At 39.1% G+C, this 26,356-nt stretch overlaps 1 protein-coding gene across 1 annotated transcript in view; it reads right to left on the reverse strand.

Annotated features, from left to right (window-relative positions):
• Window positions 1-7,038: 7,038 nt before the first annotated feature.
• MRPS9 (mitochondrial ribosomal protein S9) overlaps window positions 7,039-26,356 on the reverse strand; it is a 43,981-nt gene continuing 24,663 nt past the window's right edge. Inside the window, exons 3-11 of the mRNA XM_063304934.1 lie at window positions 25,852-25,914; window positions 25,726-25,756; window positions 25,231-25,310; window positions 17,606-17,691; window positions 13,617-13,692; window positions 11,503-11,671; window positions 9,430-9,538; window positions 7,506-7,675; window positions 7,039-7,211 (exon numbers count right to left, since the gene is read on the reverse strand). Coding sequence (XP_063161004.1) covers window positions 7,120-7,211; window positions 7,506-7,675; window positions 9,430-9,538; window positions 11,503-11,671; window positions 13,617-13,692; window positions 17,606-17,691; window positions 25,231-25,310; window positions 25,726-25,756; window positions 25,852-25,914 — 876 coding nt within the window. The 3' untranslated portion in view covers window positions 7,039-7,119. The remainder of the gene's footprint in view (window positions 7,212-7,505; window positions 7,676-9,429; window positions 9,539-11,502; window positions 11,672-13,616; window positions 13,693-17,605; window positions 17,692-25,230; window positions 25,311-25,725; window positions 25,757-25,851; window positions 25,915-26,356) is intronic.

Raw genomic sequence — 26,356 nt, forward strand, 5'->3', positions numbered from 1 at the left:
TCCCAGGCCATACTTACCTGTAATTCCAGGTGTCATTTGACTGCCCACCTTAGCATTCCAGTCTCCCGTGATGAAAATAACATCTCTTTTAGGCGTGTTGTCCAGTAGGTGCTGCAGATCCTCATAGAACTGCTCTACTTCAGCTTCTTCAGCATCTGTGGTTGGGGCGTATATTTGGATCACTGTGATGTTAGATGGCTTGCCCTGAATTCGAATTGAGATCATTCTGTCGTTTTTTGGGTTGTATCCAAGCACTGCTTTAGCCACTTTACTATTAATTATGAAGGCTACTCCATTTCTTCTGTGGTCCTCTTGTCCACAGTAGTAGATCTGGTGGTCATTTGACCCATTCCAGTCCATTTCAGTTCACTGACGCCCAAAATGTCTATCTTTAATCTTGACATTTCACCAATAACCACATCCAATTTGCCCTGGCTCATAGATCTTACATTCCAGGTTCCAATGGTGTGTTGATCCTTAGAACATCGGATTCGCCGTTCACCACCAGCACCGTTGGCCGCTAGCCGTCCTTTCGGCTTTGAGCTAGCTGCATCATCGCGTCTGGGGCTAGTTGAACTCATCCTCTGTTCCTCCCCAGTAGCATTTTGACTATCTTCCGACCTGGGGGTCTCATCTTCCGATGGTATACCGACATATCTTTGGTTGTACTGATCCATTTAGTTTTCACGGCAAGAATACTGGGGTGGGTTGCCATTACCTTCCCCAGGGATCGCATTTAGTCTGACCTCTCTGTCATGACCTTCCCGTCTTGGGTGGCCATTCACGGTTTAGCTCATGGCATCATCGAGGTGCTCAAGCTCCAGCACCACGACAAGGTAACGATCCTTTGCTGAAGCTTGTTCTGTTTAGGCCCACCAAAATTTTTTGCCTGCCAGTCGGTTACAGCTCTCTCATGCTCCCCCCCCACAACCAAATAAGTTAGGGTTATTGATCAGTGGTTGAATTATGTACCTATGCCCTAATCACAGCAAGGATTTTGCACCAATTAATTATACCCATGGTGTATGTGTGTGTCTATGTGTGTCCAAAACTTTTGGACATGAGATTTTTGCACTAGTGGCAGATGAAAAAATAACAAGTGGTCAAGAGAGGAAGTCATAATTATAGGAAAGTTCCTTATTAAGATGACTATCAGACATCCTCCCCTTGGGAAGAAAACAAATACAAGACCACAACACCCCAGCATTAATCTTTGGTTTGGATAACCATACCGCATCATATGCTAGCATGCAACTTGCAGTTCATGAAGTAACGACAAAAGGGAATTAACGACCACGGAGCAATGATTATATAATAAAGAGCCGGCTTCCTTTCCGGTTCCTCCGTTACTGCAGTTTTGGGTCCGCATCTCACAGAATTCGGTGCAATTCAAGGAAACTCGCACACACCGATTTAGCCCACCCGCCCAGCTCACCCCCGAGCGTGCCCACCAGGGGTGGCTCACTCCAAGTGCCCACAGGAGGTCTGGATGGCGGAAGGACGGCTCCAGTCACATCAAGTAGCACCCACGCCTCAGCCTGCCGCCGCCCGGCACGCCATTCACCTAAACAAGCTGCAGAGCTTACATTTTTTGCAGCGCCGAGATTTTGGAGCCCGGACGGGGGGAGAGACGGACTGTTCCGCCACTCAGCTCAGAGGGGAGTGGAGGCCAGCGAGACCGGGGTCGCGGCAGCAGCTGCCTCCCTCCGCTTCTCCCCCCGCCCCAAATCTCAGCGAAGTCCGGGCCCGTCCGGGCAGCGCGCACGCGCCTTCCCCAAACACTTACCAGCTTCTGCGAAGAGCTGCGCACGGCTACGTGCAAGAGGCTGCAACGCCGACGTCGCTCCGCTCCTTTCCAGGAGGCCCCTGCAGTAAAGCGCACGATCCTTGGAGTCGGAGGAGCGCGCCCCCTGCAGGCCTCGGTGGGAGGGGAAGATAGGAGGGGAGGAGGGTTTCCAGGTAAAAGCTCTGTCAAAATTCGAGGGGATCGTATTCCAGATGTAAAACGTGGAACCTAGGTTTCGTGATCTAAAAGGCATGTGGCGATGCATCTGACTCTACTCAAGGTAAAAGGAGGAGTTCGCTGGGCACGTTGCTTTTCACACTTCCAGGCGAGTGTGAAAAGCAACGTGTCACTGAATCCGCCCTCGCCCTCACTTTCGGGTATGCACAAGCTGAAGGGGTCGGAGCCACGAGCTTAATCCCTCACCTCTGCAAAAGCGCATTCAGGAGCAGTATGAAATCTTTTTAGTGTAATGTCTTACAAAACATCAGCATAAAAGAACAGTCTAATCGGATCTTTTGCCATGCCTGCACCGAAAACGTGAGCTTTGAGGTAATCCTTTAGAACAGTTACTTATCCTGAAGCAGCTAAATGATCAGATGGGAGTTTACAGTGACTGAAAAGCACCAGGTCACATGAAAAGGAAGTAAAAGCAAGCAAAAGAAAAAAAAAACAGAAGACATATATTCTGCAAAACGAGCCATTTCTATTTTCATGATCTCTCTCTGAATGGCTGGCTGTCAAGTCTGGTTGATCACTGCTGAAACAGGATCCAATGCTGTTAAATCCAGCAAGCAAGATTTAAAATGCTGCATTACAGAATTTAATTTAAAAGTGAAGTGGGGGGAGTTTGGGGTAGGGGAGGAGAAATTGTCATTTAAATGAACTGGCTGTCTTTGGAGCAAGCCCCCAGATTATCTAAGGAAGGAGTACAAATCTTGCAGGCAAATCACCCCAAGGCAGGCTAAAAAATAAATAATTAAGTAAGTAAGTAAGTAAATTCTCTTCAGAATCCTGAACCCAAGCCATTCCGGGCTGCTATAATAATAATAACAACAACAACAACTACTACTACTACTTATATTGTAGCCAGAAACAAACCAGTAACTAAGGTAGAGATTTCAGAATTGGTGCAACAGTCTCTCCAGAACAAACAGAAACCAATCTGGCTGCACTTTGAACTGACTGGTGCTTCCCAGTCACACAAAGCAGCCCCATTCGAGAGCGTGACACAGAAATCAAGCCTGGAGGTTACCTGTAGATGTATGGCTGTTTTTAGGTTATTGTGCAGGACTGGATAGAGCTGCTCAGTCTGTCAAAGCTGCTGAACCTTACACTTCGGGCCACTGATTCCATCTGAGGAACCAGGGAGAAATTGCCAGTCCAGTCACTCCCAAGGCAGTACACCTACTCTTCCTGGAGAATGAGAAGCCATCCAAAACAAGCAGCTCTGTTCTATGATCTTTCACAATTATGATTATGTTAAAAAGCAGGGGGACAAAATGTAATCCTGACAGAGTCCACATACAAGGTTAGAAAGGAAGGATAAATGGATATGAATCAGGAGATGTCTGTTTAAGTAGAACTGTCAAGTCTGGTCAACCACAGGATGACAGCAGAGTTAGAGATTTCTATTCTCTTTCCTGCCATCTTGTGGTCACCTGGATCTTTTGCAGGCCAGAACTGATTGCCCTACAGTATGTGCATTTTGATTAATATAGTCTGATTTAATATTTATTCACTCCTAAGTAACTAGCAATCCAGTGGAGAAACTAACAAACCTTTATGAAGCTGCCACTGAAGTGGAGAAACAATACCAAGGAGGACTGGAAAGAAATAAAATGTTGATTTTAAAAGGCTGCATCAGTGCTGAGTCATTCTTATATCAGGGAAGGTTTTAACTGTTTCCCAATCCAAACCATGCCTTTTAAAAATTTATTTAGCTCTAAACTGCTGGTAGCCACTCATGCCAGCAATGAATATGACTCACTGGGTTGGCGGATGATGGCTGGGACAAGGAACAATTTTGCATTTACATTGAGTGAGCCAGCTGCATCCCTTCCTTCGCCAATCAGATTCGGCATTGATTATCCACCCTTGCATATTGATAGTGCAATTCTCTCTGCATGGAGCTACTCTTGAAAAAGGTCAGAAATTGCAGTGAAATGTGGCAGGTAGGTTGCTAACCAGTCCAAGGCACAGGGACCATAAGATACCTGTATTGGAAGAGCTGCATTGATAGCCAAACTGCTTGTCAGGTGTGCTGCCTCTCCCATGTCCAATCAAAGTTTCAGATCGTCAGGAGAGGTCCTTTAAAGATGTTTCACCCCACTGTCAGAGGCTTGTCTTTCTGGCACCCAGAAGAATCTTTTCCTTTTACTATTTGCTAATCTAAAGATAATCATCATGTCAGGTATTAATAGATTGCTTGGGCATATGGAAGACATAATGGGAAATATGTTACTCTAGCATGTTACAGAAGATCCCTCCTGATATAGTTGCTGCTGCTGCATCTTTTTTTTTTTTTATTGGGAACTTAGGTTTTTTTTAGTTACTTGATTTAGTGGAACTTGGGGAAGCTATAGATAAAGATGTAATGTTTGGAAACACACAAAAATATATTGACGTGGAACCTAACATGGTCAAGTGAAGACTGTGTTTCTCTAAATTGAATATAGTACAGTAACAAGCTTGCTGTTGATGGAAGTGTTTCAGCCTGGGGGTACAGATTTTTCCTCCCCAGAACTACCTGTTTTGTATTTGTTTAGGAATACGAATTTTTTTTTTAGATTCCTTTTCTTGTCGAACTAGCTACTTGGCTGCTAGTAACTTAACCACTCCTAATTATCCTTCTGTTACTTTCTCTAGTCTTGTTTAACTGAAGTTAGTGTTATTTAAACCAGTCACCGTGATTGCTGAAAGATCCACATGAGTAAAGGCCTAGAGCTTCATTCTGACACTATCTTCCAACTCCCATCATCACATATGAGTTGAATGGTAACAGAATTATGAAAGTTTTGGCCATATTCCACTTTTACGAAATAAGGGGAATGGAGACCAGGAGGCATTGTTGCTCAGTGGCTGCTCTGGCTTTGTGGAGTACCCTCCCCTTAAAATTAAGCCCCCCCCCCCAAACCCCTGGTTGGATCCAGCCCATTTTAAAATTCAAGCTTTTGTTTGCAAGTATCTCCTTTCATACCAAATTTGATCTAGGCCCCTTACATCATTTATCATCATCAATCTGTAGGGTTGGAAAGAATAAAAATCACTCTCTGGTTTCAGATAATTCTTGCCTCTACTCTTGTGTGCATTATCTAAGATGCTGCCTGCTGCTTTTGTAACTAGTTGTAGTAAATCTGCTGCCCAGTAAATAGGGGCACCTTTGTAATTATCAAAATGTTACAAAGGAGTACTTCTACTGAATTAACTATATCCATGACTCAAAAAAAGCTATAAAAATCTATGGATTTCAATGCCAAGATGAATGAAGGACTAAGTAAATAAATCAGGATAACTGCTTGGGTTTTAATAATAACCAAGCCTAGCATTTAAATAGATGCAGATACAGTTCATTACAATTTTACAAGTTTTCCTTACCTTTTTAAGTTTTTAGTTTGGGAAAGCTTATTTTATTGATTGCTGTAAACAGCTCCATCTTGTGGCAAAAACATGTACTAGCAATCAATCAGCAATAATACTCTACAATTATGACTTCTAAAGTATTTTTTATGGATTAAAATCAGAAAAATATGCCATTACGTATTTCACATATGACAATATTGCCATGATCTCCATGTTCACTTAAAACTTTACGTAATGACAGAAGAATATCAGTTTATATAGATCTAGTACTTCCTTGTGATATTAATTTCGTTGTTTAGAAACATTTTGTACAGTTGTTTTATCTAACAATGGGTTATATTTCGAGGAACGTTTGTCCTCTTCCACATTTATATTAAGTAATATAGAGCTTTTATATGCTGAAAATATATTCAGGGTAGCTGGTTTGTAAGAAGAGTGGTTTTAAATAGGAAGAAAAATCAACAACCTGCACTGTGTTGATAACACTACTCTTAGCTGAAAATTCAGGGATCTGCAACCTCTACTAATTAAAGTTAAGCACACTGAAAATACGGAATAAGATAAAATTATGGAATCGCCTCCCCCCTGAAATATGGATAGCTCCTATTCTGTTGGTCTTTTGCAAAGCTATGAAGACCTGGCTTTTCTCCCTGGCATTGAAGGCAGGATGATGATGGTTGATGATGAATTAAATTTTTGCCACCCAACTCATGTTGGCATGGAAGTACATGTCGATCAGTTTCATGTTTTTATTGAGCTTCAATGTGGCCTGAATTGTTTTTGTCTTAATGAAATTGTGTTCATTTTGTTTGCTGCCCAGAGTTTCTTAGATAGATGGGTGGCCATATAAATTGGATTAATAAATAAAATAAAAATATAAAGACTAAACTAGTGACAACAGTACAGTAAGCAGTCTTAAATTGACAATGAAGATACTGGTGGACAGCTTCTGCCTTGTACGATAGACTACCAACAGCAAAGACAAGAAATACACCACAGACTAGTACTTGGTAGAGTAGAAATGAAGACCTTGGAAAAGATACTCAGGTGCTGGGATGTGTCTGTACCTACAAAAATCAGAATTGTGCAGGCAATGGTTTTCCCTATGATACTCTATGGAAATGAAACAGGTCAGAATGAGAATTGACATTTTTGAACTTATTATCTTTGGACACATTGTAAAAAAACCTAGTCTCTGGAGAAATCAATAATGCTGGGAAAAGTGAAAAGAAGGAGAAGAAAACAACCGGCAGCAAGATGGATGGACTCATTACAGCACTGATGGGTGCATGTTGGAAGACCGGAAGGGCCAGGGTGGGGACAGATCATCTTGGACAAAATCAACAATTTGTTGCTAAGAGTTGACACCAATCTGATAGCACATAAACAGTTTAGAGCTTTGGCAGCAGCAGCTTCTTCAAGTTCTTGAAGAGCAACACAAAGCACCTTTCATTTGCCCTCCACAACTCTAGAGGGCCTGCCTGAACAAATAGCCCCATCGTTCACTTTCAAAGTTTATGGTGTAAATTCTCATTGGGTGATTTGTTAAAATGGCAACTTACTACTCAGGTAGTCTATTGTTTCCAACTGATTAGTAGACATTTTTGATATCTAGTGGTTGCACAAGTTAAGGGTTTAATGCTTCTTACATAATTAATAAGAAAAGACATGGATGGAAGGGAAGGGAAAATACAGTTTAATTACAAAGATTCCTATAAAATGTAATATTTTCATACACAGGTTCATTTTCAGATTTAGCGCTTCTTCCAGGTAAACCTTCTGCGGGCTCCCTCTTGGCCAGGCTTCTTCCGTTCTCTCACACGTGGATCAAGAGTGAGGAGACCAGCTGCAGGGAGGTGAGGAAGAAATTTACACAGTTTAATCAATTTGCTACAGAGAAGTGGGGGGGGGGCTTAGCCATAATAACTAAGAACTAAGAAACCAAAGGGAGATTAGCATTTATCTAGTATTTGAACTTTGGTTTATACCATTAGAAAGTCCCAAGCATTTGCTTCATTTTAAGCAGTTTCTTGGAATGTTGAATAGCAGAAGCTAGTTTTTAGAGATAGGTGATCAGGAACAACTGCATTTTATAATTTAGGAAAAGTCAATACATTTTTCTCTTTATACTTCTTATCACCTTGCCTCATGAACTCCACTTCTTCTTCAGTGATAAAACTACATAAAGCTCTTGCTACAGCTAAGCGAATTGCTCCAGCCTGTCCGCTTCTTCCTCCTCCAGATACAGAGCAGATCACGTCATACTTCTCCAATTGATCAAGAAACTGGAATGGAAACATCAGCTGTTCTCTGAAAATACAAAAAACAGTGCAAAGCACTTAAAATCAGGTAAGATGGTCTAGTAAACTATGAACCATTTTTTCTAGTGATTTTTCCATGGAAATATTTAATTGGAATAAATCACATACTCAAGTGCTGCTCAGAGATGGTGCACATAATGTCTCAACTTTAAAATGCTCTGAATTTGAGTTCTGCAAAACTTTTAGAATGAAGAAAACAGCCCACTTGGAACATAAATCAACTGTTTCAACTTCAAGATAGAAGATTTTGAATTCGAAATAATTTCTGTGTCCCTACTGCTCATTCCCTCCAACATTTTTCCTTATTTAAATATATCCACACCAAAAAATGCCTACTGTTATCAGAACAGTGATAGCAAGAACAATGCAGTAACAAGGGGAATTATGTTGTCAATATTTAAAGTCAAATGAAGGCTCCTAAAATAATACCTATGCCAAACTCATTTGCAAGAGAAACAATGAGCACAACACAACTAAAAAATGGACAGACTCCCTAAGCCAGACTGGCATTCGTTACCCTTTTTCCCAAGCCAAATGGACTTTACTAGTCTCAAATCATGGTTTAGTAAAGGTAAAGGTTTCCCTTGACGTAAAGTCCAGTCGAGTCCGACTCTAGGGGGCGGTGCTCATCTCCGTTTCTAAGCCTTGGAGCCGGCGTTGTCATAGACACTTCCGGGTCATGTGGCCAGCATGACGACTCAGAACGCCGTTACCTTCCCACCGAAGCGGTACCTATTGATCTACTCACATTTGCATGTTTTCGAACTGCTAGGTGAGCAGGAGCTGGGACTAGCAACAGGAGCTCACCCTGCCGCGTGGTTTTGAACTGCTGACCTTCCGATCGACAGCTCAGCGGTTTAACCTGCAGCGCCACCGCATCATGGTTTACAAGGTGTAAAAATACCCTTTTTTCTTTGTTTACAATTTCACAGGCAACAATCATAGGCATTTAATAAGCTGATGGGCTGATGTGACATAGAATGATACAAGGTATCTAGACCTGCAAAAGACAATGCATTTGTGCAAAGACGCCTGACCTAACATACAATAAATCTGTCACTCTGTTCCTTCAGAGGAAGCTGCAAATGGGTATCTTTGATCCAATTTAGTACATCTTTTATGTAAACAGCACCTTTGAGAAGTCTATTCTCACCATAAATCTGTGCTCAAACTTAATTAGATTAGGATCTATTATATCTCTATTATATACAGATTAAACTCTATAAACAGATTTCTATAAACCATTCTCACAGTACATGGAGGTTTTTACAGTTGGTTCATGGAGTAATTCATACAGAAGTTTCAAGATAGCAAAGGAGGGCACAGACTAGTGGCAGGCCTTTTTATGCAGATTTCCAAGTTCATTCTTCTCCCTCCCTGCCCCCCATCCTGTGAAGTTCACATTTCTATAGAAGAATCTAATATTTTTCAATAGGAGGTTTCCAGACATGTCGATTACAACTCTGACGATCTGCAGATTTTATTCATACACTGGCTGAAGGCAATGGGAATTACAGTCCAACACATCTTGAGATGCCAACATTCAGAAGTATTTGAAATAGTTATTTTACTAACATTTTCATGTGTATATTCAAATGTTCAAATCTAGTTATAAAACAGGAAAGTACGATACCTTGAAGATACCCTCTTCGCTTAAAAATACATGAAAACATTTTGTAGAAAAATGCTATTAAAAATTTGGTTTTAGCAACAAAGGCTCTCTATTTTTTTTTTAACACTCACCTGTCCTGCAACACTGGGAAGTAAAGTAAATAATCATCTCCATTTATAGTGAATTTTCCACTTCCGTTTCCATAAATGGTAGCACTTGCTTTTGATGACTTTCTGCTACCTTGAAAAGAAAAAAAAAACCCTCTGTACATTTATTTCATGTTTAGCATTTCAAAATGTTTAGCATTTTTAGCATCAACATGTTTAGCATTTCAAAATGCTAAACAGAGATGCAACTAACTCTTGAAAGGGAAGCTCTAGCAAAAGTGAAATAAAATAGACCTTCTTTTAAAGATGAATTCCAAAGATGTCATGTAACATCCTTTCCTGACCAGGTGCAGCATAAGAAGAACTAGGTCTAAATTTCTATTTTGGGGGTGGAAGAGTGGCCTAAGGTATCCAAAATTAGTCTAGATTCTAAACCTGTGACAGGCTGGAGAGCACTCAAGAGGCCAGTGTTCTGCTTCTCTATGCTTAACACTCCTCAGTTTTTCAGCTCGGGAAAAAAGAAAGATTTTTTCTCCCAATGTAACTCCTATGTACTGACTACTGAGTGGGTTCTTATACTCCAGGCTTATCCAAGTTTCTTAAGTGTTGCCTACAGACTCTGGTATGGAGACATGGTCAACTTGGCAGTATTTTGTAGCAAACGGGAGGTATTAGCATCTTTCTAAAATGCAATATCTTACACGTATCTTTGAAAGCAGTAACTGGCAATATTCATTATCAAGAAGGCCTCAGTAAAAAAAAAGGACTCATCCCATGTTGTATACCATGGATACAATGGATGACACATTTTTTTTTACAAAACTGCCACTGCTAGGTATCCTTTTTCTCCCAGCAGAGGGAGGCATACCCTGATAATTCAAAATGGCAGCCAGCATCTAAAAGAAATAATTATCGTGAGATACAGTTTCTGTTTGATTTAGAGCATACAACTACCAAACAATTCTCCACAAACTGTGATCTTAAAAACTAGGTATTTTATGTATGTATACCTTTTCTCGTTAGGATCTAATGAAATAATAGACTAATTGGGGAGAGGGCTATCTTTTATTGATGAAAGTCTGCTGATTGGCAAGTAGGGCACCGCAGCACTTTTTATCATTTGTGGTGCTAATGTCAACACACGCATCCACATTACGTTATCTGAGTAAATTTACTTCATTTACATGATGATGCCATCTCACAAATGACATAAATTGATGCAAATGAATGACAAAAATTGATATAAATTGCAGTAGAAATTTGGTCTGTTTTACGCAAAGTCTGTGGTATTGACATATGGAAAAATTAAGTTTCACTCTACCTTGAACTGCTTGAATATTGCAAATGCAACAGAAAGGTGGGGTGCAAGCATTACAAATTAGATAGATTGGTAAGGAGACTCTCTTTAAACATAAATGCAAAGGAAATTATTTTTGATCTGTGCTACAAATTGCACATGTGTGTGTGTGCGCGTGCACATGCACACTTTCAAGTCAGTTTTTGACTCCTGGCAACTGCTTGGATTAGTCCTTGCAGTTTTCTTGGCAAGTTTTTCAGAAGTGGCTTGCCACTGCCTGGTCTCCAGGGCTGAGACTGTACTACATACATCATACTGTTTGTCAAAGAAGCCTGAATTCATTGTACACTGAACAAAGTAAGCCAGTGAAATATCTTAAGGGGCCTGTTGCTAGATTTAAAAATCTGCATAAAAAGCAATTCAAACAAACAAAAATCTATTTCTAAACATATATTTTCAACATTAATTTGAGAGAAAACTGAGTTACTTCCAAACCTTAAGATTTTATTTACTCAAATTTCTGATTGTAATGGGATTATAGTCCTTTCCTAATTCCTAATATATACCATTTTAAATACATTTGTAAAATCAGTCAGAAACAAAGAGATATCTCTCTAACCACTTGTTTTTAATTTCATTAAACAAGTATGACCACACAGAACACAGTGCACTATCAGTAGAGGTCCTGGGCAGCATCTATTTTTTTCTTCAGGTAAGAGACATGCAGCCTATATTGAGGGATATTTGGATTATCAAGTTACCAAGGACTTCCCTGTTTGAAATTTAAGAAAAAAAAATACCTTCTGCAGTGCTAAAGGCCACTCCTCGCTCATCATATTTCAGGGGTTCAAATGTTTGCTTTTTGGATTGTATAGGTAATTGCCTGCGAAATTTAAGCAGATAATCTTCTTCGATATCACAGTATGGCAGTGTTACTAATCTTTCCAGCAGCTGAATACACTGTGAATACTATAGACAATAAAAATTCATTAAGGGATGGTGGTGCAAGTGTAATTGCATTTGTCAACAACTTCTATTTTTACCTGCTTGATCATTTTAGTTCTGTTCTTACTGATAACTTTTGACAGGATGACACTTCTGCATTTGCATGCTGCTTTCAAAACAACATGCAGATGTATCATTTCCTATGTGAATAAAGATACCCAACTCCTTCCCTGCCCCCAAAGAAACAAATCCACTATTCAAAAGTATAAGCAAACTCTTTGTCAGACTAAAGTTGTCATACTTAATTAACATCAATCATAATTTTCAAAAAGATATTTAGTGGGTCCCAAAGGAGAATGAAATCTTTGATGGAAAAGTGGTAAAAGGCAAAAGTCCCCATTCATTTAAGGAAACTAGTTTCTAAACTCTACTTGTTAAATTATTTTTATGCTGGTCTATGACTGTAATAAATATTTGATTGAGCTTATTTTATTTCCTAATATGTACAGGAAATGTGCACATAGGCCATTGGTGGTTCAAACAGGATTTACTTTAGTGTTGATTTTAAAAACAAACAATCAAGGTTTTTAAAAATTCAAGAGATACTTGACTCAAAGGGCAACCTCTTGAAATAATTATCCTTTGCTACTATATGTTTTTCTCTGTTCATCTGAGCACATGATTAAAGTAAAGCACCCCACTAGTAATACATGGCCTTCCGACCATAAGAAAATAAGCAGATTCAGGTATAACGTTTTATACAGCTTGGGCTAGGAAAAGGAGCGAAATAAAGGAACACTTTCTGAATGGCCCAAAAAGTGCCAACTTTCTGTATGCTTATTCTTTGCTTACAAAAAAGCAAAGGTAGAAGTTAAAAAGGAAAAAAAAATGAAATGGATGCAATAGGGATGAGATAATGAAACTGCCTTTTTGGTACAAGTAACCCAGTGGCAGAATATCAAGATCTGTTCAACATAATCACTTGCCTTGAGTGAACGGATTGTGTGACTAGCCAAAGCTGCTACTTTTAATACTGTACCTCTTCTCCCACCAGCTCCCTTACATGGGGTAACTTCCAACACAAAAGTCTGCTAACACACACAGGCTTTCCTTCCACTTTGGCTAAGAACAGGAGACAGTTTCCAACACATGGCTGTCACTGGTCACAATAAAGAAATCTGGAATATCCACAGGGAGGTCAAGATGATGGCTACAACCACAGAATCAAAGGTCCGCCTCTTTTATGTGTATCACATCACAAGTAAAAAGGGGTGGGGCTTTGATCACATTGTAATGGCCACCACCTTGACTTTTTGAGTCCCCGTCAGACACTGCTGAAAGGAATGCCAAACAGAAGTGGACACAGTCTTAAACTGATCTGCTGATGTAACTAAGTATTTAACTGGTTTTGTATGGGAGTGACAAATTATATAACAACAATAACAACTACATTCAGCTTTCAAAGACTTGTTAAAATGGAGTGGCAAATTATATGTTTGAATGTTCCCCCTTAGGATAAATGCCTCGCTGGACATTGCAAAGAGAAAGGTCAGAGAAAAGGGTTCAGTTAGTTATCTTGTCTCCTGAGATATTGTGGGCATTTGAGGGTTTTTTGGTGTGTTTGAATGGGCATGTTAATATCCATTCAAGCAGAACCACCCTCCTGCACAGCCTGAAGCGGAACAATTCTGCTAAATACATAAGTTACCCCATAATTTTTGTGAACATGTCTAGCTATTCCTGAAATAACATATATAAAACTGCTCCATCTCATACCCATATCTGTATCTATATCTATATTCAGATTCAGATCTATCTAGGGATGTGATTGGTGTATTTGTGAGACCAGACCAAGAACATGAATAATTCCCATGTCCAAGAACAACTTTTTCCCAGAATCCTTACACACAACCACTAACTGTTCCATTAGGATACAAGGTTCATTAAATAAAGGAGATTAATTACTCACATCTTGATCTGACAGTTTTTCCACTAACATTTCTTCCAATTCCTCTTTAATCAGCCATCTGCTGCCAATCAGGTTCCTGTTTAAAATATCACATATATTCTCTTTTAACTAATCATGCAATTAGAGATAGATTGCAGCTAGACCGTACACTTAATTTGGAAATACACTTTTCTTTTGCTTGAAGAAATGCAAGTTAGAGTTATAAACTTACATATTCTAAAAAGTAAATAGTGAGGTTATTTTTTAAAACAGCTAATAATTAAAAATCCAGACATCATTTTCTGCAGGATTTTAACACACACACATAAACACTCATATTACATATTACCCTACCCAAAGGAAGGATGTGAAAGTTTTTAAGAGGTTTCAATACCATTTCTAGTTCCAATCTGATGCAAGACACACCTGTCTGTATCTTAGTTCAACAAATATGACAAAAGGAAGATATATTGGGTATAGTGTAAGATTAGCCTTGACACATTTCTTTTAATTTAAAAAAAGAATGAATATGAGGCTGGAATGATACAGAGTGCCAACACCCAGCCTATAGATCCCACAGGCATTCTTAGATAATACAAATGGGGCACTGTGAATCAGTGTGTATATGTTTTTATTTTCTTGGAAATATATCCCCTCTTTGGGGGGAGATGGGCAGTAATAGAAATTTGAATAATTTGAATTTGAATATCAATTTACTCATAAACACAAATATATAAACTAAACAAATTATAATTAGGGGGCAGGGGAGGTAGAATCAGTTTGTCAGTAAATGACATTTTGTGGCAGAAAATATGCCCATCAAATATGATCCCAAAATTGCAAATATGTCCTCTGTTCCCAAAATACTGGAATGCATTTTGAGCTGCTGCTTCTTGTGTTTTCTCTCCTTCATTAGCTCTGTCTCTATTTTGTTCAGCTTGCCTTTATACTTTCCCTGACGTCCAAAAAATCCCTCCATCTTCAGGGTTAATCCTTTCTTTCCTTCCTCTGGATTCACATATATTATAAACTACCTCTTTGAGTTAATTATTTATATTCTAATCTGGCCCTAAAACATTGTGTTTGAAGTTTTAACTTTAGTCACTGTGACCCTGATTACAATTGGGCTCATTAGATTTCAATATCTTTCTTTCTTTGTAATCCGTTGTCAATCACTCATCTGGCTGATCATTTAATAGTAACTTCTTTCCTCAACTAATATTACTTACATTTCTCCTTCAACAACAGGCCTAACACTGAAGCCAGACAGACTATTAATCCTCCTGAAAACGCCCAATTCTAATTCCATGTACCTGGAATTTATCTGCTCTAAAACACCCACATCTTTGTAAAGACACTGCAAACAAAGATATCACAGCTATCCTCTCTGAGAGAAACACTTTTGTTAAAATTAAAGAGCATCTGTGGATATTATCCCATGAAGACAACACTTTCACTAGTTATCTCTGTGATAAGTGCAATATGCACTCTCTTCGTGTACTTAAAAAAGGAAAAGAGGTTACGGAGCAACTATTCTGCCAGCTCAGTGTTTGCTTCTGATTCGTCCATTAGATTCTCTCCTTTCCAAGCAATTATAATCTTTCCCACTGAATCTATTGCTCACTATCTGTGTTGCTTTTACCTCTGACCCTCTCCTAAAATTGTTTTTTCTTTCATATATCACTTTTCATAACCATTATGTAAGCTGTCCAAAGTCTAGCCAATGTATAAATGTTAATAAATCAATAAATTCCTAAAGGTTTGATAAAGCATTACAGACATATGTGCCTATCTAAAACTAATATAATCTCCCTCAGTTAAAATTGGAGCCCTGTTACAAGATGTAATTCAAGTATTAATTAATTACATTTAGGCACCTCCCAGCTCTAAAGTGACTGTAGGTGACTCATAATATCAAACAAATAACAAATCAGAAACACAGTACAATATAAACGAACAGCATCTGACCACTCAATACATAACATGTACAAATACACAACCAACAAAGGGGTCCCATCCATCTGGCTAAGCAAAAACCATGGGAGATAGGTGGTCCCTTAAATAATTTGGCTCTATGGCATGTAGGGCTTTATAGGTGATAACCAGCACCTTGAATATTATTTGTTTGTTTATCAAATTTATCACCACCCATCTCCTCCCAAATTGTACCCAGAAGTATAATGGCAACCAGTGCAGCTTGCAAAGCAGGTGTCACATGGGCATACCAAGGCATGCCCATCAATGCCTGCACCCTGCATTCTGGATCAATTGAAGCTTCTGAGTAGTCTTCAAGGGCCCTTGAAGAGTGTATTAACCATGTAGAGCACATTGCAATAGTCAAGCCACAAGATGACTAGGGCATGAGTGACTGCCTGAAGGGCCTTTCAGCCCACGGAGGAGCACAACTGGTGCAAAAGCTGAAGCTGTACAAAAGCCTTCTTGGCCACAGCTACCATATGCTCTTTGATCAGGAGCTGTGAGTCCAAGAAGACCCCCAGATCACACACCATTCTTAAATGGGGAAGTGCAGCCCCACCCAAGATAAAAGATGGAAAATCCCATGATCTGGGCCCCCTAATATCCACAGCCACTCAGTCTTGGTAGGATAAGTTGGTAGGATAAGTTTGGTGTCTCCCCATCCAGACTCACACAGCCTCCAGACACTGGGACTGGACCTCAACAGCATCACTTGTTGAAATATATAATTGGATTTCATCAGCATTTTGATGATATTAAACCTGAATTGCCAGATGACCTTGCCCAACAGTTTCATGTGGATATTACATGAGGAGGAAAGAGTATTGAACGTTGTGGTACCCCACAAAGGAAGGTCTGAGGGGGCAACTTTTCCCCCCACTGACTGGAAGCAGCCATGAAGGAAGAAAATCACCTTAAAATGATGCTCCCAATTCCAAATCCCTGCAGCTTGTCCACAAGCATACCATGATAGATAGTATCAAAAGCCACTGAGAGATCAAGGAGACAAGGATGGATGCATCAACCACATCCCCCAGCCAATAGTTATCAACGCAACAATGCTGTCTCCGCACTGAATCTTAGCCTGAAACCTGACTGAAACAGATCCACTTCCTCAGGACACTTTGCAACTGCAGTCTAACCACCTTCTTTGAAAAGGGAAGGTTGAGGACAGGACAATAATTGTCCAGGATACAATCATGACCTCTTGAGGAGGGGATGCACTACTTCCTCCTCCAAGGCTGAAAGCCTCCTCTATCAAAGAAGACAACACAACACAGAATCAACTGTAGGTCATCTTCCTGCCCCCTGAACAACCCAGGACGGACCTGAATCTAACTAACAGGTAACCAATTTGACAGCTCAGAGAACCTTGCCCACTTCTTCAAGAATCCCCAATTCACACTCAACCCAGATCATACCACAAGACTGAGCCCCAGGCACTTCAGCCCAATCTGCCCTGTTGGAGTCCAGCTCTAAGCAGATCTGAGGGATTACCTGCCAAATAGTTAGAATATTCTTCACAGCAGCCCCGCAGATGATCCTGTGGCCCATCCTTCTCCAGCAGGGACCGGGTCACCCTAAACAGGGCCAATTGACGACTATCAGCAGATGCAGTAAGGGTGGAGAAATATTGCTATTTTGCCACCCTTATCACCAGAAGGTAATTTCAAATATGGGCTCCTACCCATGTTTAATCAGGCTCTCTCCCAGTCTTCCTCCAATGGTGCTCTAGGCCTCTTGAATTTCTTGAATTTCATCTCCCAGAACTCCCTGGTATACCAAGGTACATACCTGAATCTGCGCAATGGGAGAGGCCACATAAGGATGATATGGTCCAAGACCTCAGCTGAACCACATACCAGATCCTCAGGGAAAGCCCCAAGCTCCTTCTGGATATCTTTTGGATCCATCAGTCACTTAGGGTGGGACTATCGAATTGGCCCTATCATCATAAAATGATGGAAATCTTATATGGAAACGCATCTAGACCTATCTTCAATATTCATTATAATCTCAAAGAGACAACTTACATAGGCGCTTTATTCTCAGAAAGCAATGCTTGAGCACACAATTGATCTTGATAATTTCGAATGTGGAGTACCTTACTGTATATCTCCTAGAATACACAGAAAATATATATAAATGAGTTCCAGTTGTAAAATTTCTACAGAAATATTAATTTGATAAAGAATAAGCTAAAAGTTCAATTTCAAGAATAAATAATATTTTTCCCATTTGCAGACATATAATCAGGCAATGACTTCTGTATAGTTCCATGTAGTATAAGTGTACTAATCAGGATTACATGAATATAAATTGGTGGAAAACACAAACAGGTGAATACTACTGAATTCATGTCCTCTTAGTGAATTTCAGCGGTTGAGCCATTTGGGAACAGAATGCTGAAGTAGACTGACTTTTGCTCTCACCCAGAATAGATCTTATATTTAAATCAAACTCTTGTTTTTGTAAGTTCCAAACATATTGGTACCCTTGCCAAATTGTCCTTTAATTTTCATATTTATTTACTACATCCATATCCAATCTTTCCATCGAGAACTCCAGATAGCATACATCAGGATCCTTTTCCATTTCATCCCTACAACAACTCTGTGAGAAAGTGCCTGGCCCCCAATCACCCAGTGAGCTCTATTGCTGAATGGAGAATCAAATGTATACCCAAATCTTTAAAATTTCTCACTGAGATGGGCTGTAAACATCTGGGAAAATAAATAAATAAACCAAGCTACTCAAACATGTAATTCTTAACATCAGTGGAAAACTGTTCCCCAGGTTCTAATAAAATATTATATACATTTGGATGTGAAATAACAGTATACAAACTGAAGGTAAAAAACAATGCCTAGCATCTAGGATAGAGTTTATAATATCACCTTAATGATATAGCTTATTGTTAAATAATCAGTGAATACAAGCAACAGATATTTTGAAGAGTTTTTTATTAGCAAAGTACATTTCAATATGGGAAATTTTATCTGTGTTGTAATTTCATATCTGATTTCCCTGTTTTCTAAAAAAAAAGAGTCTGTTTCTTATATATTAATACACATCGCTGTAAAAAAGGCCTGTAAAAACTATTCATAGGCACACAGACTAACAAGGTATACAAATTTAAGAAAGATTACACTTGGGAAACGTTCACTTCTAAAAAAGTTCAAAAATATTTTTTCACTTCTTCAAAATGGATAGGCAAAGTTTTTCCAATAGATATGCCTGTATCTCAAGAAATATGCTACAGACTATGCATTTGGTAGAGTAGCCATGAAGGACTTGGAAAACTTATCCAAACTCCATGGTATCTCTATACCTACAAATATTAGAATTGTGCAAGCCATGGTATTCCCTGTGACACTCCATGGAAGCAAAAGCTGGACTTTGAAGAAGCAGGATAGGAAGAGCATTAACACTTTTGAACTATGGTGTTGGACAAGTCTTTTGAGAATACTGTAGGCAGCCAAGAAAACAAACAAATTGATCATTTAACAAATCAACCCAGAGTTCTCACTAGAGGTACAAATGACCAGGCTCTAATTATCCTACTTTCAACACATTATGCAAAGACCCAGCTCCCTGGAGAAGGCTCTAATGCTGGGAAAGGTGGAAGGAAAGAGAAGAGGATGACCAGCAGCAAGATGGATGGACTCAGTTAAGTGTGATGAGTGCACCATTGGAAGACCTGAAAGATCAGGTTAGGGTTAGGAGTCAAAAATGACTAGATGGCAATCAATCAATCAATCAATCAATCAATGCCTCTATCACTTACAAACTAACTATTTTGTAATACATTTACTGAAATACCTATGTGCCTTATATGTATCTTTTCATGATATAGGAGAATAGCATCCTTGAGCTTGTCATTTGGTAAGATGAATAGCTTAAACAATGCTATATTGTTCTTGAAAAATAAATGAAGAACAGGAATTATAGCATTGAATATTTGAAATGTAACTGACAGAGTGGGATATAAACATTATCATTACATTTTAAATTCATCCCAGTACTTGTGAGTACTGAGATGGAAGCAAAGTAGGTGAAAGAGCTTCTACACAATCAGATGTAAGAATGTTAGACATCAGATTCAGTGCTTTACTTTTTATTGGAAAGAACATACTTTATTTCAATTAATATACTATGGTAGTTGGGTGTTCGTTCTATCTATCCACCTACCCACCCACCCATCTATCTTCCTCCTGGATTGGGCACTGAGTTCCAATTTGAAGAAGGAAGTTAAGACTTCAGAAAGCCCACTCTCTCCCTATAAATATATCAGGAATATATCCTTTATTTCAGATGATAAGAACTGCAACATCATGAGAGGGAAATGGGGATAGGGGAAATTGGGATATAGTTTAGTGGATTATAGTTGAGGTAACCCCCCGCCCCACCAATGAAGACTAGCTGATCTCAGTTCAGGGAACAGAAAGGAATGGAGAACTGCTTTTTCTTAACCAGATTAAAAAGGCTCCAAATTCTTCATGGTCTCTAATGATAAAAGTCTACTTCACTGAAAGAATTGTTCTGCATGTGTACAATGCCACTTCCAAAGTTAGGAAAAGATCTGCTAACTTGATACATACAGCTAGCAGATACTGCATTATGTTTGGGTTAGTATTTTAAATAAGATAATGGCACTACAGTGTTTGAGAGTTAGTGTATTATAAATGTTTGGTACATGCAAAATGATTAAAGCATCTCTGTAAAGCTGAATCACATAAAAAGCCTTCTGCCTAAACAAACAAGTATTTCTTTCCTATACTAACCAGTGTTCAATAAGCAGAAGCAAAGATGAAAATAGGAATAGAAAGTATGCAGACATTATGAGCTCAAACGTATATGGTGGATGGTGTAGACCAACCTCTTCAACCTAATGCCCTCCAGACCTATATAGACTAAACTCCCAAATGTTGGGAAGAAATTCTACAAGTTGTATTCATAATAACTTATAGGATGGGGACTAGGTTGATAAAGGTTATTACTGATTCTCCAAAGAAGTCTAGCATTGTTATTTTATAAATTTTACTGTAGAAATAGCTAAAGCAGTAACCTCAGTTAGAATGCAGTGATTCGAATACAAAGTCATATGCTATATTTAGGAAAAATGATTTAGCATATATTAGAAATTATAAACAGTATGCTATAAATGATAAAAGGTTGTATAAGCAACCCACAGCAAATTAAAATTATCTTATATTTTAAAGTGAAGGTTTTGTACTTAAGTAGCTTTCTAGTATCTCTTAGCTTAAACGTGATACACCTACTTCACACTTCCTGAATGAGAAATCATGTTTAATGAAAGTATTTATCTGTTTCTTAATTGAAATAGTTCTAAATGCACTGATACTACTTAAGCAACCATATAAATATCCTACCATAATTACAGTTCATTTGTTGAAAGGATTTCAAATGAAGAAAAATTTAATCAAATGGGGAGCAGGGCTACTTGAAAAGGTTATGCATTCAAAAAATCACCAACACTGTTTTTTCAAAGGCAAGAGCAACGAATGTTAAGAAGTTGTACTCTCTGTAATTTTTCTATAATTTCTTCATTATGATGGAATGCAACAAAACATCTTGCCCTTGGCTTGCTCTGTTTCAGCCAAAACAAATGCAAATGGCCTGTCAGATGACAGCTGCTTGATAAGGCCCCTCTACAAGACCTGCATGCTTTACTTTTTTCCGTGAAACTTGGGATGAAAGGCAGAAGGCAGGAAGAGAATTAATGTAGCATACAGTCTAAAGGCAATGCTACAACCGTGATTAAGTAGAAAAGCTAAAAGGCACAGATTTTCCACAGCCTCTCTGCGTGCAACCCATCCGTGTAACAAGTTGACAGGCATAGTGCGTCAGCTCCATCATCCTCTCCGACAGCTAAAACGCAGCGCTGCATCCCTTTTCAGAGAAAATTTGCGTCTGCACCATGAAGCGTTGTACATTATTTCTTAGCACTGCAGGGGGCTCAAGTCCATATGGAACCTTCACAAATATTACCACAGATCAAACCAGCAGCGTTTCAAGGCAGATTTGACATACCTATTTAAATGAACAGTAGGGGTCCTCAGGCTGCCTCAGGCTGTGCAGGAGAAAACTCTCTGGAAAGCCTAGGCTGCAGCTCCATTACTCAGCAAAGACACCCTCTACATTTATCATTCATTTCATTTCTGCCAGGGCAAGAAGCTCATTTGCCCAAGGTCAACCAAAAGAAAAAATAATTCCTCTCTTCTCCCTCTAAAAAAATAAATGTACCTGACAAGTGGGGATTTTGTCCTTTGGGTGCAGAGAGTACAAACGAAGATAATTCTAAAAAACACAGGAAAAGTCCTTTTCATAGAGAAAGCCCTCTAAATGCTATTGCACCCTTAGTGTTACAGCACCTAATAACAAGAGGAACAATCTTTGACAGCAGCACCATGCTGAAAAGTATTACTTTATTTTTCAGTAAAATGGGCCTTTCATTCTCCATTGCTATCAATACTGATCCAGTTTTCCAGAAGTCAATGGACTATGGTTTACAAATGATGCATATTGTGCAAATACAATAAATGTTCTACCTTGCAATAAGTAAGTTCAGAGAGTACAGTGGAGACTCACCTAATAATTGTTCAGTAGCAAGAACACTGGGGGAAGAGACTGTGTAATCCTGGACTTCTAGATTTTAAAGGAAACTGCATCTGAATGCAATCAAATGCAATATTGGACTTTAAAATGCAGATTTTAATAAAGTGAGAGCAACGTTAAAAGATTCCAAAGGAAGAAGCAGCTAGTGGGAAAAGTTGCCCAGGATGGATGCCGCTTAAAAAAAAAAAATGTAATGAAAGCAGAGCTCCAAGTAATTTCAGTGAAGACCAAACAGAGGACAGCAGAAGGAGCTTGTCCTTCTCTATTCTTCAGTACTTCTATTAATTAATTGGATCAAGAAGTGGAGGGAAAGCTCATCACATTTCCAAATGTCCTGAAATTGGTTGTGTTAGCTAATGCCTAGGAGAGAGATATAAAACTCAAAACAATCTTTATAGATCAGACAAAAGAGGCCAAGAGTAACTGAATGAAAATTAACAAAGAAAAGTACGAAGTTCTTCATTCAGGAAACAAAAACAAATGCACAGGTAAAGGAAAAGGGAACATGGCTTGGTAATAGCACTTGTGAACAAGATCCTGGCATTGTGGCTAATTGCAAACTGAATATAAGCCAGCATTCTGATGTAGCTGCAAAACAGGGAAATGCTGTTTTAGGGTGCATCAACAGAAGTTAAGGAAAGTAATTGTTCCACTTTTTTCTACTTGGTCAGATCTCACCTTGATTACTATATCCAGTTTTGTGCACCACACTAAGAAGGATTCAGAGAAATTGGGGGAGGTTCAGAGAAGGGCAAATGTCTAATCAGGGGAAACAGAACTCAAGTCCTCCAAAGAACAGTTGAAGTAACTGGGCTTGTTTAGCCTTTAGGAAAGATGATTGAGTATGGATACAATAGCATTCTTCAAGTATTTGAAATGATGTCACAGAATAAAAAGTGAAGACTGGTTCTCTCTCATTCCAAAGCTCAGGACACAGAACAATTAATTTAATTTACAGGAAAGCAAATTCTAATTGAATGTTTGCTTTTCTCTTGAAAAGGAGACAGTTCTTTCACTTGTCATCTTACAGATAAACAATTTTTAGGAAAAGGTACAGAAATAATTTCAGGTTCTCTCCATATTGAAGGAGCATGGCTGCAGAAATATTATCCAAATATGTTATAATTTTCCAAGCCAACAAACAAAAACTCAGATGGAAAATAAGATCATATCCTAACTGATAACGTATTAAATGAAATGGATGAAGGAACCAACTGAAATGCAAAGGAGAATAAACAGAAACTAATGCAGTGACCAATCATGGGACTAGGAGGTTTCTATCACCATTTTTGGTGGCAAAGCCATTACGGTTGAAATGGCAGAAGCCTCATACTAGTTTCCAAGTATTATCTTCTCCGCAAGGGCAGTGCCAGAATGGAAAACTGAAAGTTGCTGCAGAGTGGTATCTGCAGTCTCTGAGCCAGGCTTTCAAGAGAATGGCCCTTCAATTGCTTAAAAATTTGGGACAGAAATGTTTTGTTTATCTACTTGCAAGTGCTGCTTTTAAAGCAGCTCCTGGCCATCAGGACCTTCCTTGAGAATGCTCTAAGAAAAAAGTAAAGAGCGCCATACTTCATGCTCCTCACTTTCTTTACTGGTCTGTCACATCAGAACATCTACAGGTAGCCTTCCACTTACAGTGGCAATTGGGACCAGAATTTCCATCACTAAGCAGTGCAGTTGTAAAGCGTGACTGCATGGCTTAGTGAGGGTCCCTGCAGACCTGGTTCCCGTTGTTAACTGAATCCTATGGTTGTTAGGCGAGGCAACTTCCTGCCGGCTTCCCACAATCAAAGCCAGTGGGAAAGCTGGCAGAAAGTTGTAAGTCCCAGGCCCACAGGCAGGGAAGTAGCTGCTGCCAGCTGAGGGAGGGAGCGAGGGGTGTGTGAGGGTGGGTCAGGGAGCGTGTACAAGAGGCATGGCGAGGGTGCGTGAAGGTGCAAGGGAGGGTCAGGGAGGGTGTGCAAGGGTGTGTGCAAGAGATGCCGCGCGGGTTGGGGAGGGTGCACGAGAGGCGCCACATGGATCAAGGGGGTCGGGGAGGGTGTGTGAGGTGCTGCCTGGGTCAGGGAGGGTGCGCGAGTGGCCAGCGTGGCATGAATGCAGAGGGGCTGGGAGAGGGTGTGCAGGTGGGGGAGACTTACCCCAGTGACTTGTGACCTTTCCTGCCGGTTTCCCCGTTGACTTTCTGGGGAAGGTTGCAAATGGCGATCACGTGATTGTGGGGCACTTGGCAACTGGCCGTGAGTACGAATGGGTTGCCAAGCACCCAGACTGCAGTCACATGACTGCAGGGGTGCCGGGATAGCCAGAACTCTGAGGACCAGTTGTAACCACAATTTGTTCAGTGCCATTGTAGCTTGGAATGGTCGCTGACCAAATGGTCATACATCGAGGACTACCTGTATTTTTCGCTGTCTTCCTTCCTGCTCCCTGGATACCCCTTCAATTCTTCTTTCAACTCATTTCACATATTCTTAGCCTTTACCTTGTAATTCTTTGCTTAAACTTCTTATTTTAAACAGAGCAACCTGAACTATGGTGGAGTCCATATCACTTTTTATTTATAAAGCAGATTGTCTGCAAGCCACCACAGAAGTAATTAGCAGATCTGCTGTGTGCCTAAATTTCAATTGTTATACTAGTATCTGAATTTAAGTTTTAAATCTTCAGTTATTATAATACAAATTTCATAAATACTTTTTTTGCAATGCTTCTAGTTGAAAAACACTATGCATTTTAAATAGAATTATAACTGCTGCAGGCTGGCCTAATGGCTAGGAATGTGTGGTATATCAATGAACCAAGTAAATAAATTATAAAAGGTATGAGTTAAAATTTCATCTATCATACCCTTAAATTTTTTAATAGCCAGATCTATTTAATATTGATGGAAGCAAACCAAAACTTAATTGGAGAATAAACTATTAATTCCTTCGTTTGGTAATCAGTTTCCCCCCCCCCCCCCAAAAGAATACTGCACATTATATTTTCAGGGAAAAAAAAGTAAACCACTTACATGCATTAAAGAATAGTATGACTGCTTGCCGGTATAAAAAAGAAAATTAAATGGACGACCATCTGCATCCCATTGGGCAACTAAAGAAATATAAACAAAGACAGTAGTAAATATTCAACTCTAAGTGGCTATACAATCCCCCATCTCCTTAAATAGAATTACACCTGGACCAGAACACTGTTTAGTGTTCTTTTTATTTGAAAGACATAACATGTAACTATTTGCATAATCTTCTCAATTGATTTTTTTATCTAAACAATCATACAATATATATGAATGGCCTTAGGACTGTTTTCCTTAAGAGTATATTCTTATCCCCAATAAAACATAACTAGAGAATTTTCAAAGCAGTTAATTATGTGGTTTGTCAAAAGAGAACAAGAAAAACAAAAATAAACGATTTAAGTTGACAGACCAGACTTTGGGACATATATTAGTGCTTTGGACCCTACCTTATGTACAAAGTATGGTACTATATTGCAAATCTCCACTTACCATTTCTCTTTGGAAACACTTCACCAGGGTGCTGTTTAAAACAGTGAAATAAATGGTTTAATAATATAATTATTACTGTACTGAAGTAATTGTTTTGATTTCTATAGCACTGAATAATGTTCTTACCTTCATGAGAGGCCTGGCCTTTTTTTCAAATAGACCAGAAGGAAATAAATAGGCAATTGCTTTCTGTAAACAAAGAGAAATCAGACTTTCTTAAAACATAATAATTATAACCTCATATTAGAGTATCAGCCTCTGATCTCAGATAATTATTATTGCAATTAGTAGATAATGGAACTGAAAGTCTGGGTCCACCGAGTGATGGTAGATGCAAAAAATAAAGGGTGAGGGATACTGACACAACTTTGGAATGAAGGACCAAGACCTTTAAAGCAGGTATCCAGTACAATAATCTGTGTTCACTTCATTCACATTCCAAAATCTAATCTTAATTTAAGAGTGGGAAAAAGTCAACATTCAAGGTTAAGAAATCTAATCAATCTACTACTAGTCATTCAGATATCTACCATTGGATCATAACTCCAGAACTCTATGTTCAATTTCTTACAAAATTTGGTTGTTAGTTTACCTAGTAATACTAAATATTAAAATTAATTAATATGCTGTT

The sequence above is a fragment of the Candoia aspera genome, chromosome 5 (assembly GCF_035149785.1).
Source record: "Candoia aspera isolate rCanAsp1 chromosome 5, rCanAsp1.hap2, whole genome shotgun sequence".
NCBI lineage: Eukaryota > Metazoa > Chordata > Lepidosauria > Squamata > Boidae > Candoia > Candoia aspera.